Raw genomic sequence first — 15234 nt, 5'->3', positions numbered from 1 at the left:
CATAAGAAGTGTATGATCAACGGTATTGATGTCGTAATATGAAAGAGTATTAGTTCGTAATCATTGGTTTGTAAAAATATCAATATTAAAGTGTTTTATGTACTACTCATTTAGTGTTTGTCATGGCATGACCAGGATGTTGCAACATATTTATTCCTTGTTGAAGTCCTTTGTGTTGTTTGAATCAGGAGCGTGTGACGCTTAACTCCTCCCAGCCTCCTTCCTAGGAGCATGCAAGTAGCACTTTGCTCCGAGTGCTAATAGGCTTCATAATAAGTATATGCTTTCTTTATGACTAATGTGAGTACATGGACTTTACAGCACTCCGACCCACCTATCCATATTTCGCTAGACTCTTCAGTACAATGTGTTGCCCGTTCTCACCTCGAGGACTTGGGGCAAACTTCGTCGGTGCATCCAAATCCCGTGATATGACACGCTCTATCAAACATGAGCCTCATGATATCCTTAATCAAAACATCCATCATACCTACCTATAAAGGCATTCCATAGCCATTTCCAAGAAATATTTATCGGTAATACCCGGTATTGCCCGATAGACTACGAAACCCTTCCGGTGACCCCAGAACGCTTCCGGATCCTTTCAAAATTATTTAGAATATTTATCAAACAATTCCACAAATATATTCTCATCATTCCCATCCTACTAACACTCAGCAGATTGTGATTACCTTAAACTTGTGACCATGTAAGTTCGGTAACACATAGACACGAACAAAACCCTTTCGTTCAATGACCGATAGCGGAACCGTGGATGTCCATATTGATCCCTATGAGTACATGAATGTTATTCAAGTGAAGTTTTGGTTAGAAGGTGATATTCCATTTGATTCACGATACTTTACAAAACCCAAGATGCATCAGTATCCTCTTGAGTCATGCACGTGCTCACTATACTATTATCCTCATCACTGGTTTTGTCCTTCGTTCTCGTTGACGTGTTTAGGCATCCCCATGACATAGTCACCTTTGTCTGGCCAGACGATGAAGGATGTCATCACACTGAGAGGTCCCTAAGAATATCTCTTCATCGTCGGAGGAGAAATTCCACTCTCAAGCTATCTAGTCCATTGTCAAAATTTCCAATGAACTTGTAAGTTGTCGTTATGATCACCTTGTTACAGATGACGTTTGAGCAACCCCAAAGATCATCGCATGGTTAGAGGTCACTACGATACTCTCATGGTCTAACGAACATAAAACACATGTTAACACTTCGTGTTATAACAATTGATTTCAAACGATATTACCTTAAAGTATAACAAACAAGTTTGGGTCAATCCGAAATGATCGTTCTTCTAACATCATACTCTCAATGTTGTTTTAGGACTATGGTTACAGTTAACGATACCTAGGATCCGGAAAACCTGATCATCAACAACACTTGAGCCAGTCTTAAATGCAAGACCAGGAACCTTGTTTTACTGTTTATCATTCTGCACGTGCATAATAGTTTTTCACTGAATCATATATTTCAAAATCATAGCAGTTATAGCATAGAATATAAACTCCTAATTTGAATATGGAAATTTATAATACAATATTATTTCCTCTAGGGGATTATTTCCAACAATCCCTGGATATGCATACAGGATGTTGCGCTAGATTACATCTTGAGAAGGAAGAAATATCTAAGGGAAAGATAGAGACCATGTAGTTACAACCAGAGAATCATAACTATATCCCTTGCTAACCTCCTGCCGAAGACAACCTTGCTAACGTGACATCCAGGATAACAGTATGTTGTTTAACACCCTCCCTTCATCACAACTTGGTCAAGTTGTGATTACGCTTGAATTCCTCAAATTTCCATGTGGGCAATGCTTTTGTGAAGCCTTCTGCAACCCGGTCCTTGGAGTGAATGAAGCGAATTCTCAACTTCTTGGAAGCAACTCTTTCTCTTAAAAAACGAAAATCTATTTCAATGTGTCTAATTCTTGCATGAAAAACTGGTTTAGCAGAGAGATATGCGGCACCAAGATTATCACACCACAAGCAGAGTGCTTGTTTAGAGTGTCTCTCAAGTTCCTTCAACATAGACTAAACCCAAATAATTTATGTTGTGGCATTTGCTAGTGCCTTGTACTCTTCCTCTGTACTTGACCGTGATATAGTTGCATGTTTATTTGCACACCACGAAATCAGATTTGGTCCAAAGAGCACTGCATAACCACCTTTTGATCTTCTATCATCAAGACAACCTACATAGTCCGAGTCAGAAAAGGCATTTACAAGGGTGGATGATGATTTGTTAAAGGTTAAACCAACATTCACAGTATCTTTCACATATCTGACTCTGCACTTGGCAACTGTCCAATGAGCAGTAGTAGGTGTGTGAAGAAATTGACATAGTTATTTACAAAAGAAAGAAATATCAGGCCTAGTCAGAGTCAAATATTTCAGGGCACAAACAATACTTCTGTAGTTGGTGCTATACTATTGATGACGCAATGGAGTTGGTGATGACTTACAACCTTATTGTCCAGCTCTAGCTACAAGTTCAGTTGCTTATTTTTCTTGAGAGGGACGAAGATCATACCATTTCTTTTCACTTTTATGCCAAGGAAGAAGTTGAAGTCTCCTATGTCCTTGAGACCAAATTCTACATTCAGATCCTTTATCGAGCCTGTTACTGCCTCATTGGATGAACTTGTGACAATAATATCATCATCATATATAATAACAAGTTTCTTCAACGTAGTAAAATGGACATTTTTTATTTAGAAACGTTGGGCGTAGATGACGTCTTACAGGGCTTGGGGTACGTGTAATATAAGTTTGTGGTCTTGTTTATAAAAATGGAGGGAGGGAGTATCACTCTTGTGATCTTGTCTAACCTAAGACGTGTGAGTAGTTATCTGTTCGTTTCAGCGTACTTTAGACGCTGTTGTGCTTGCTAGCTGCAAAAGTACCATGCCAGTGTGTTGCACTGAGTGTTGACGGCGGGTTTTGCTCGCGGCCAGAGCCTGACATTTGTTGCCAGGTGAACCTCGTACAATTATCCACAGGAACCACTTGGGGCCAAAAATGAGGATTATATAAAGGAACCTCGTATGATCGGGTAAACATGAATGTCGTACGAATGCGAAGTTTCCATAGATCTAAGTGATCTGATGTAGCCAGGCCTTTAAAAGAACTGCTACCGCTTCTACTATCGGAGCTCCACACGGAAGGTGGATTTTATAAGCACAAGGCCAAAAGCCCTAGTACACGTGACGTGACTGATGTGTTGGAGGTACTAACCAAAGTTCTGACTGCCTTTCCAAACTGCTTATGATATTGCAGCAGCAGCAGTTGAAGCCGGCAGTTAAGGCTTGCGACGATGACTAGTGGCTACGGTGTCGTTAATTATTAAGCTATCTCAGTGACAAGGTGCCGGCCTGATACATGGATGAGAATATTTTCATCGGACCAACTGAAAATAACATGCCGGCACTCGCGAGCAGCGTAATCACTCTTATTTTCAAAACTAAAATTCCGTATCACCGGCCGGCACTCGCGAGCAGCCTAGCTTGTACTCTATCTTTCTTGGGCGTGGAATCTGCACACATAAGCGCACTCACAGACTCAGTAGTCTCTGGTATATAAAGCAAGTTTTTTGTTTTTGTTTTTTGAGGATGTATATAAAGCAAGCTTATAGTGACAAAGGTTGGCGAAACAATGGCCTTCCAGCTCAACCAGCTCGTCCCATGTCTTTGCATCATCATCCTCCTATCGATCATCTCCTTCTCACACGCCAAGGTGAAGGAGATGCCGTGCATAGTCCGCGACTCCGACGAGGACCAGGGGAGGAACTACACCCTGGACGACCCCGATCTTGTATTCCTGGTCGACAAGGACTCCGGGTTCGCACAAATGCACCTCTACAACCTATCCTACGCCGCCCTGAACAACACAGTGTTGTCCACCATGGATCGCTTGATAGAACTCTATCAAAAGCGTCCCGACGGGTTGGGGGTCGACGAGGCGTCCTTCAGTGTCACCATCGTCGTGCGGAACCAGACGACATCGGCTGCAAGCAATCACCTCGCCTTCCTTATCCTCCCTGCGGAGACCCTTGATTTTCTTCAGGTAAACGACTCCTTGCCCTTGGCAAAGGAACTGGTGTTCGATACCAGTTTCTACCCGCAAGCCAACCGCTCCGGTTTTGCCAACACTACATACCGGAGCGGCTCCGTCTACGGAGTCGACATGTACGTCGACATGACCATCGGAATGCTGGCTAGCCCCACGCAGACGGGGTATGTTGGTGAACGCGTGCTGGTTGTCAATATCTTTACCAGCATAGTCGGCCCCAACTATTCTGTGTGGATCGACTACGACCATGTCGGGCTGCTGTCTGTGTACGCAGACGCTGAGGGCAAGCCCAAACCTAGCAATGCCATAGGCATGGCGCCATTCAGCATCGGCAGCGTCATTTCTCCGACATCCCCATTTGCCTATTTTGGATTCCTCTCCACGGTGGAGTCGCGACTCCGTATCAGAGGCATCCGCTTCACCGCAACGGTCGACAACTTCCCTTGCTACCCCGTCAAAAGAGGCTTCCTGTCAAGGAAGGTCACCATATTGTCATCGGTCCTTGGTTCTATAGCCGCCACCGCCGTGGTGGCCGCCACCCTGGCGTGCTACTTCAACTCAAGATACCGGAGGTGGCACAAGGACCTGGACCAGCTCGCCAGGTCCATGGAGCGCCTCCCTGGGGTACCCACCAAGATCGACTTCATCGATATCAGAAAAGCCACCAACAACTTCCATGACGGCATGAAGCTCGGTGGAGGCGGGTTTGGCACCGTGTATAGGTGCACACTCCCCGCCTCCGCTTCCAAGTTGGAGCGGCCGATGGACGTGGCCATCAAGAGGTTCACGCGTGACGTGCAGAACCGCCGATACGACGACTTCCTCACCGAGGTCAGCATCATCAACCGGTTGCGCCACAAGAACATCGTCCCCCTCATCGGTGAGCATCGTCAAAAAATTATTCAGTGTTGGGCTTTCTTTTTTTCGTTTACTGTGTTTCCTTTTGATTTGAATTTAAGATTTTGTGTTGGTGGATACGTGTTTTCAATCGCCTACGTATTTTCAGATCATTGCAACATTTCTTGGCAGTTAGGCCATATACACTCTTTACGACTCCCCTAGTGTTGATCTTTCAAGCCCTGGATTATTCGACGCTTTTTAGGAGAAAGGGACACCGACAGAGACTTTTCTCTCATGGCCCCCATTTGAATTTTTAAACAAATCCTGCTAATGGCTCAGGTTATAGTGGTTATACCATGGTGCAAGCTGGAGTTAATTTATAGCCCCCCTTAGTAAATATCCATGAATTAACTAGAAAAATGTTGTTAACCACACGGTAAAATAATAAGAAAGAAACGGTTCATCAAACTCTGTTAAACAACTATCGAACCATCAAAATAAAACAATTACAGAAGGTTTATCTAATACAAAAGAGTATATATACCTAATATTTTGCCACCTTACATATGTTCAAACCATGTATATACAGTCTCGTAAAAAAACCAGCGGTGATGAAGAATTTTATTAAACTATCCATGAAGGGACAGCCAAACATATATGGGATAATCACACCATATGACAGATACTTGGTTTCATCTAGTGATTCACAAGCTAGCTAATGTCTAAGAAAAATTCAGAAGAAACATGATGATTATGCTAAAGTTCTTTTTTTTTCTACATTCACCTCAGACCACACATTATTAAGTCCAAGCCTACATTATGAAAATGTAAATGAATTTTTAGCAAACTTTTACTGCATTGTATATATGTTCTATTTTCAATTGGGACTTATGGTGAGACGTCGATTCAGAAAGCTAAAAAATGTAGCTGGCATAGAAAGTGGGGTCCCTTCGTCTACAGATCCATTATAAGATTCTAGCCAGGCATTCGTAACGCTACAAAAAATGCTAATTTTCATAACTGTGCACTTAAACATTTTTTCAGGGTGGTCTTACAACAAAGGAGTGCCACTGCTTGTGTTCGAATTCATGAATAATGGCAGCTTAGACCAACATATTTTCCATAGAGGCGGCAGCGGCACCAAGCAACAAAACATTGATGATGCCATTCGGCGATGGGCAACCCGCTATGAGATCATCATGGGCATAGCCACTGCTCTGCACTATGTCCACCACGAGTATGAGCCCATGGTGCTCCACCGGGACATCAAGGCAAGCAACATCATGCTGGACTCGAGGTTCCAGGCTTGCCTCGGCGACTTTGGCCTGGCTTGCACCGTTGCCATTGACAGAAATTCCGTCACCGGCGTGGGTGGCACCTGGGGCTACATCGCCCCAGAGTACCCAGTTTGCCGCAAGGCGACGCGGCAGACAGACATCTACGCTCTTGGGGTGCTCATCCTCGAGGTTGTCACAGGGCTACGGGCGTTGGCTGATCATGAGGTGGTGGATGATGACGACATGCATATCACCGATAGAGTGTGGCGTCTTCACCGAGAGGGGAGGCTATTGGAATGCGTGGATGCCATGTTGATCAGTGGTTTTTCTCCCGACAATGAGGAGCAGCTAGACAATGTTGGCGATGCGGAACGCTTGCTGCTCCTGGGCTTGGCCTGCAGCAACCCAAACCCGTCAGACCGGCCAACCATGCGCGAAGTGGTGCAGGTCATCGCCAAGTTAGCTCCACCACCACAGGTGTCACCTCTGAAGCCAAGATTCGTGTGGCCACCGCAGGAAGAGGGTCATTCAGTGACCTGCAATGATGATAGCCTAGGTACATCAATGGTAAGTAATCTCGACAAGAGTATGGCAAGCCTTACCAGAGGGCGTGCTTAAATTTCAGCTCCAACACTTTATCGCCCTCATGACAAGCAGTGACTCCCATCTTTGAGAAATGCCAAGTAGAATATAGTAAGAGTGAAAATTCACTTGTTGTACTATAAAACTAGCAAGGTGACCCACGCATTTGTGCGGCTAGATTTATTATTTTCGATGTACTGGAATAATTACTCTCTTGGCTCATAATCAACCGTTCATTAACCAAATTGGCCGCTACATTGGCAGCAAAATGTCTATGCAAAGCATATTAAATGTGGATTTTGGAAGAAATCTTTGTATTGCAAAGTTGCTCGTGACGATTTTGGAGTGTGACAACGCAAGTCGGGTGCTATTGAGGTGAAAGACACCCATGCGAAAACATAGGTCAATCGTATTAATTTGCGGCATTCCCTAGTAATTCATCTTTCGATCAATTGGTTCTATGATTATATCATTAAGAATAAATCTAACCATCCATGACTTGTAGATAAATCTTAAGTTATTTTCATACACCCATGCCACCAATTGACAAATCTTTTTTATCTATGCAATTTAATGCCTCGCTTGATGTTCATAAATCTTAGTCTCTTTTTTCTCCTTTGCACACAGATTTACATTCATGTTATAAATGGCTTCTTGTGGGTGTATTGCACTGGTATTTTTAATTTGTACAATGTCGTGATTCTATCTTATTTGAAGGCAACTCATCTAAGTTGAAAAATGTACGGCAATATTATTATTGGTATATATTATCTAAATTTCCAAAAACATTCTCTCTTTCACTCTGACTCGTCACTAATTATTTTTTGTATCATCTCTTACTTGTTTTGTGTTGGGTTACATTTTTTTGACACCTTTGTGAAACCAAATCTTGCACTCACTCTTTTATTTCAGAGTCATATATTTTATGTGGATTATCTTTGAGTCACAATTGGATTTGTGAATGTCGTTTATCTTGCAAATCATGAAAGCAATTCGTATCATAGTTCATTTTCCCTTATCATGCTCGTGTGATTTTATTATTATTTTCTTGCCATTTGTATTTATTATGCTCAGTCTCATCAGTGAGCTCAAATTATGCTAATACTTATTATCATACTATTAGGACCAATCCAGTATTTTTTGAATCCCTCTCTCTCTCTCTCTCTCTCTCTCTCTCTCTCTCTTTGTGTTTTAAACATTCCCTATTCTCTCTCCCACCTTAGATTATTCTTTCTGATTGTACCCATATTGTATATTGCTATAACATATATTATATAGCCAATGTTAAACGAATGTATATCTAATAAATACTCGACATCTATTGCTTATTTTCAATATGTACTATCATTAGTACAACATTGTTTTACTCCTTTCATATGATATATGGCTCGTGCATGTTGTACATTTGGAATCAATATTTCTATTACTCTTTCGAACCAGATATCATGCGTGCATGCACTAGACATTTTTATTCTTCAAAGTCACCAGATTTGTCCTTTCCGAGCTTCCGACAATCATGAAATATGCCAGCCACTGCCAATTGAAGCATATCTCAGCTTGTCTCTTTTTGTCCTGATCAAATCGTAATTTTCATAGTATGAATTTTTATAATGTAGCTATTTATGAAATTTGGGAAATAAATATATAGGCATAATTTTCTATTATTTTTAATCGTGATTTCATTATTTTTAATGGTAATTTCAATACGTTCTTTTTAAAATGTAGCTATTTTATGTAATTTGTGAAGTAAATATAGAATTCATTTTATTTTATTTTTAATTGAGAAAATACATATACTTTTCTACATAATACGCTGCATGACCATGTCTTGGCATAGCCGTTATTTTATTTTATCTTTTGCGTGGTGGCATAGCCATACTGGAGTTGGTCTTCTACTGTAATATCTGAGCCGTTCCTTTTCTATCATTTTAATAATATAATATATGTCGATATGGTTTTGCTAAATTTAAGATGCCTGCGAATTTGTTATGTCCAAGTTGGTCCCATGATTCGTCATATGGGCGCTACTCTGCGCCGGTCGACCGGCCGAGTCACTCCGCCGGTCCACCCGCGTCCGTTGGATGCGTCCAGCCGTATACATTGTATCTGGTGCATAGAGTCATGCAAAACTGAGCCCGCCGAATGCATGTAAAACTGAACCCGTTGAATGCATGCAAAAACTGAACCCGTGTCTTTCGCCTGCATGGAACGGACTGTCAATGACATGCGTCATAGCTTTGCTCGTTGACTCACGACACCCAGCTTCCATGAATGCCCTGTCCATTGTCGCAGTTCGTCGTGGCTGCCTTGCATCGCCGTGGAAACTTGCCGCCGTCGCTTCTCGAGCACTCCGTCATCCGGCAAATGCTTTGCCGGCGACATGCGCCGATGCTTTGCTCGTCGACTCGCGATGCCCCAGCTACCGTGAATGCCTTGTCCACCGTCACAGCTCGCCGTCGCCGCCATGCATCATGTCGTAACTCGCCGTCGTTGTCTCATGCAAAAAACTCGTAACATGGCCTATGCTGGTCCAAGCAAATCGTCTTGCTGTACGCAGCTTGCCGTGTCGCCAGTCCCAACAGATCATCTCTCCGATCCTAGCAAATAATCACCAGAAATTCTCAGCGGCAAAAAATCACGCTGGTCACAGCAAAAATATCACCGGTCGTCCCAGCAAAAATGATCGTCCACCAACAAAATGGATTACCGTCATCCGGACGCAGCAAAAATTCTCACCGGTCACTGGTCACAATAAAAATTCTCTGACGGTTCTAACAAAAATGATCGGCCGTTCCAACGGCGAAGCAAAAATTCTCGCCGGTCCAAGAGAAACAACTCGTCATTTGTAGTAAAATAAATTCGCCAGTGTCGGTCGTAGCAAAAAATCATGCTGGACCCAGCAAACGATTTGCCGGTTGTAGCAAAAAAAAAGTTTGTTGTCACCGGTAGTATCAAAAGTGCACACGGGTCCCAGCATAAACAACTCGCTGGTTGTAGCAAAAATGCACCGCCCTCACAGGTTGCAGCAAAAATTCACACCGGTCCCAATAAAATGACTCGCCTGTTGTAGCAAAAATGTCCCGGTCTCATAGATCGTAGCAAAAATTCACACTAGTCCCAGCAAAATGACTCACCAATTGTAGCTCGATGTCGTGCCAGATGCAACACGAAACACCAGTAGTAGCAAAAAGGATGTCGCCGCCGCCGCCATTGTTGGTGTCCTTGTGAACAGTTGTAGCAAATGTCAACACCGGTAGTAGCAAAACACAAGACCGCTTGCATCAAAAATGGCCGCCGCCGTCCTTGTGAACGGTTGTAGCAATCATCAACATGGTAATAGCAAAAAACGACAGCGGTTGAAGCAAAAAGCCGCTGCCGCCGTCATGGGTCTCAGTTCATCATCAATGGTTGTTGCAATCGTCAATGCTGGTCGTAGCAAAAACACCGACGGTTGCAGCAAAAAACTCAGTCGGTTCCAGCAAAAAGTTATGTTTGTTGGTTGCATCATTTTTTTTGGCTGCATGGTTCATCTATGCAACAACACGGCCATGGTTCTTCCAGCAAATACCAATCAGCCGGTTCCAGCAAATTCTCGTCGTCGGTAAGGGAGGTGGTCGGACGTTCACTGCTGGCGATGCGGTGCGAGGTAGCAGATGAACAAGAGGAGAGAGAGGAGAGATGAAGGAGGAAGGAAAATCTACAATGAATCGATGGTTATCAAGGAAAGAAAGCAAGCAATGCGGTACGTGGGTGGGTCCTAGACGTGGCCTGATTGATTCTCAGGGAGAAAAAGACGTGGCTTGATTCATCTGATTGATTCTCAGCAAAAAAAAGTGACCTGACAAGCGTGTGCATAGTGAGGGGTTAGTTGGGCGCCGCACGATTTGGATCGATCCCGTGGATAGCATGAGTCCGGCGCAGCGTTCGGCCGGCACACCGGCTGTAAACACTTTCCTTCGTCATATGTTTTCACATTGAGAGCGGACTTTCACTTACACATTGAGATCTGCATATGGATATAGAAATATATATCAGATCCCTGACTAGTCCCAAAGTATAAGCAATATTTTTATTCGTAGAACGAGCCCTGCTTTGCTGCTTAATTTTGAAGCGGTATTCTTGACCCCCGCCAGTTATTTTTTCTCCGGCCCGCCGTAGCCCATATTCAAGCCCCGTATAATCCGTATAACCTATAGCGTATAGGTATAGTATCCTCCCATGAAAAAACGATTGCACGACCCCACGACTACGTACGACCTGCCGAAGCCAGCTCCATCATTCACGCAGTACCCTAGTTGAGATTCTTTACGAATATCGGTGACGGCGATCTCGTCCGACAGCGTGTGCGGCATCGTCATGAACCTCCAGCGCTCCTAGGTACCGCAACCCACTTCCCCCCATTTGTCTCGCTGACGGAAGAATTGAACGAAATGCCGCCGTTTTCGTGGTAGTGGTTAACCTAGTTGGGCGGGTAAGCTAGCTACCCTGCCGCGCTGGCGATCGCGGATCTTGTTCCGGGAGTGCTGCTCCTGGTGACGCAAAGTGATCATGCCAATGTGGGTTTCTTATGTCTAGGGTTAACTTAGCGTCGGTTGCCATCGGCTGTGTGCACGACGACTATCATTATTTGATGTGGCGGCTAACCTAGGTATTCGACGGCGCAGGTTATCACGGATCTAGTTTCGGTAGTGCTGCTCCTCGCAATCCAAAGTGATCATGACGGGTGCCATGAGCATCTTTTACTAGCATTCGTGTACCTTATCGCCGACTACCGCTCTGGAGATGGGGGAGGATCAATCGGGGGTCATAGGTCATTGGCGTCGGTTGCGTGCATGATCTGAACACCCTCGGTTGGGGTAGTTTACTTAATGTTCGTAATCTTGTGCTATGTGTTGTATATTTCATTATTGATATTGTTTGCACATGTGATGATACTTATTATTTGTTGTAGGAAATGGTGGACAATGAGTTAACTGATATCGTGGTAGATATGGAGTTTGAAGAACTTTTGAAAGACTGGATAGATGATTGGTCAAATGACGAAAATTCAATCGTGGAGATTAGTTAGAGAATGGGAACGAAGGGGAACATGTTAACATCAGTGGCATTGTTTGTAATATTTTTTGTGGCATCTGACAACATTATATTTTTGTGCTGAAAATTTATAGATGGATGTAGATGATGACACTGATGAAAACAACTCTGAGGTCTCGAATGAAGAATACATTAGTCAGGTACGGAAGTGAAGTCTTTTGTTGGCATGCAAAGTGATTTTTTTGTGGAATATAATGTGATAAGTAATTACGTATTTGTGTTGAATTTTTTAGCTAATTTCAACATGTCATAATGCGTACGACTATTACGGTGAACCCGATGCGGAGATAGGTCTTGATGATGAATCAGTGAGTCGCAGTCGTCGGTCAACATGAGTGAGGTATGTATGTAGTCAATGTTGTATGGAGGTAATGTTAAACCATAGAAAATTGTTTTCATGGCTATGTTTTGATTGTGTAGGTGACAGAAGATGAGGGGAAAGAGAAAGTCCAAGATACTTCCTATGCAGAAGATAAGAGGGATATGTTCATGAAGATAAGAGAAATGACTTTTATGTCTAAAGCAGTTCCGTTCGTTTTCTACAACAGCTATGCTGAAGATAATGGTTTCAGCATCAGAAAGGATATGGTCAGGTATAGCAAAACTGAGTCACATTATATGCGCTTGAGGCGCACTAGTAGAAAACGGAGCTTTAAAACCGGTTCGTAAGGGCATTTAGTGCCGGTTCTGTAACCGGCACTAAAGTGTGGGCACTAAAGCCCCCCCCCCCCTTAGTACCGGTTCTACACGAACCACCACTAAAGGCCCACCACGTGGCGTGAGCTCGCGCCGTGTCATGGGGGACCTTTAGTACCAGTTGATGTTACCAACCGGTACTAAAGGTTTTTTAAAAAAAAATTGGAATTTTTTTTGATTTTCAATTTTCTAAATTGAATTATTTGATGATTTAGTCCCTAATCACCCCTCTTAACTGCTCAAGTGTGCATCACTCATTCCAAATCGTCTAACTTCCCAGTCGGTCATCCATCCTCTCACTCCCCCAGCTTGAGCACGCTTAACTTCGGAGTTCTATTCCCCCTACTTTCCAAGTCTGCACTTGTTGTTTTCCTGACAAATGTAAGTTGTCAATCCTATTAACCCTCAGCAGTTTAGCTTGAGCATTAGGTCACTCGTTTCACCATTTGAGTTTGAAACTATTATTCTAAAAAACAGTAATTATTTAGTAACACTAATATTTCTTGAATAAGTTTGACCATAGTTTGACCAGATTTGACCAAAATTAAAAAAATTGAAATAATTATTTAGTAACACTAATATTCTTGAATAATTATTTGGTACCTTACGTTCCGCTATATCAGCTAAGGTAGCGCTAGGAGAACTACTGCGATTGTGTCCCGGTTCTTCCGGACGAGCACCTCAGTAGAGAAAGCCGAAAACTGACTGTCATGATAAGGCGAGAGATGGTCGCTGTTCGAGAGGTCTCAAGTCCTTAAAGACTTTTTCCGCTTCGGGCGAGGAGTCGGTCTTCTAGGGTGTAGGAGTCCTGGATTAGGGGGTCTCCGGACAGCCAGACTATCTCCATTGGCCAGACTGTTAGACTATGAAGATACAGGATTGAAGGCTTCGTCTCGTGTCCGGATGGGACTCTACTTGGCGTGGAAGGCAAGCTAGGCAATACGGATATGTGTATCTCCTCTTTTGTAACTGACCTTGTGTAACCCTAACCTCTCCGGTGTCTATATAAATCGGAGGCTTTTAGTCCGTAGGACAACATACAATCATACCATAGGCTAGCTTCTAGGGTTTAGCCTCTCTGATCTCGCGGTAGATCTACTCTTGTACTACCCATATCATCAATAATAATCAAGCAGGACGTAGGGTTTTACCTCCATCAAGAGGGCCCGAACCTGGGTAAAACATTGTGTCCCCTGCCTCCTGTTACCATCCGCCTTAGACGCACAGTTCGGGACCCCCTACCCGAGATCCGCCGGTTTTGACACCGACATTGGTGCTTTCATTGAGAGTTCCTCTGTGTCGTCGCCGTTAGGCTTGATGGCTCTTACTATCATCGATAGTGATGCAGTCCAGGGTGAGACTTTTCTCCTCGGACAGATCCTCGTGTTCGGCGGCTTTGCACTGCGGGCCAATTCGCTTGGCCATCTGGAGCAGATTGAAAGTTACGGCCCTAGCCACCAGGCCAGGCTTGGAAGCTTAAACTACACGGCCGATATCCGTGGAGACTTGATCTTCGACGGACTCGAGCCTCTGCCTTGTGCGTCACGCGGTCACGATGAGTATGATTTAGCTCTACCATCGGACAGTGTTCAGGAGATCGCACAGGCAGCCGCTCTAACCCTCAATTCGGAGCCAGTTGCGCCGTCCATGGACGGGTGGATGGACCCTGCCACGGAGGCCTTACCCTCAGCGGCTGTCGAGCCAAACATCGACCTTACCTTGCACGAGAGCCGTGTTGTTAAACTGCCGGATCCTGCCGGATCCTTCTCCGGCCACGGACTCCGAGCCGCCTGCGCCCATTCCTATCGAATCTGATTGGTCGCCGATCATGGAGTTTACCTCCGCGGATATTTTTCAGCACTCGCCCTTTGGCGACATACTGAACTCATTAAGGTCTCTCTCCTTGTCAGGAGGATCCTGGCCGAACTATGTCCGGCAGGACTGGGATACGGACGACGAAGAAATTCGCGGCCCACCCACCACCCACTTAATAGCCACTTGTCGATGACTTAACTGACATGCTCGACTCCGACTCCGAATACATCGACGGCATGGACGACGATGCAGGAGACGAACAGGAACCACTGCCCCCAGGGCACTGGACGCCCACTTCACCACATGACGTATACATGGTGGACACACCAAAAGAAAAACGACAACGAGTTACGGAAGGACGCAACGAAGGGTTGTTCCCTCGAGAAACAGTCAAAACGGTGGCGTAAGCGCCACCCCAAATCCCGCCTCGGCAGAAACAACGATCATACAGACCCAGCGTCACTTAACGCACTTGTGCTAAGTAAGAATAAAATAATTAACGCACTTATTATATAGCACTTGCATTGCATACATTACAGTCCAAAATACCCATAAGGGAAGAAGAGAAAGTACTAAAAAAGCAAAAATGCATAAAAATAGAAAAGCGGAAAATGAAATATAAAAAACAAAGGAAGAGAGGGAAGGCTGAATTCGTCAGATGGGCCTAAATAGATATAAGCTCGGTCGCACAGCTAACCCGGCATCAGTCCATGAAGGAATGACTGAACCCCAAATTTAGTTAGTCAAAAATTCCTAGCTTGAAACAACATAGCACACAACAGACAAAAAAAAAATAGCATTGAATCTTGAGCACAATCAATGGCCAGAAAAA

At 44.0% G+C, this 15234-nt stretch overlaps 1 protein-coding gene across 1 annotated transcript; it reads left to right on the top strand.

Annotated features, from left to right (window-relative positions):
* Window positions 1-3681: 3681 nt before the first annotated feature.
* Window positions 3682-6833, top strand: LOC125547219 (L-type lectin-domain containing receptor kinase IX.2-like). The gene is made up of 2 exons (XM_048711183.1): window positions 3682-4978; window positions 5983-6833. Exons 1-2 carry the CDS (start codon window positions 3682-3684, stop codon window positions 6831-6833), a joined length of 2148 nt encoding a protein of 715 aa, XP_048567140.1.
* The last annotated feature ends 8401 nt before the right edge of the window (window positions 6834-15234 follow it).

Source organism: Triticum urartu, chromosome 3 (assembly GCF_003073215.2).
Source record: "Triticum urartu cultivar G1812 chromosome 3, Tu2.1, whole genome shotgun sequence".
Taxonomy (NCBI): Eukaryota; Viridiplantae; Streptophyta; class Magnoliopsida; order Poales; family Poaceae; genus Triticum; species Triticum urartu.
This window is presented reverse-complemented; position numbering and strand designations above follow the sequence as displayed.

Excerpts from the sequence above, each read along its gene's own strand:
- LOC125547219 (XM_048711183.1), top strand. The coding sequence starts at position 3,682 with ATGGCCTTCCAGCTCAACCAGCTCGTCCCATGTCTTTGCATCATCATC. Across the intron at positions 4,979-5,982 it reads GAACATCGTCCCCCTCATCG|GGTGGTCTTACAACAAAGGA; the intron begins GTGAGCATCGTC and ends ACATTTTTTCAG.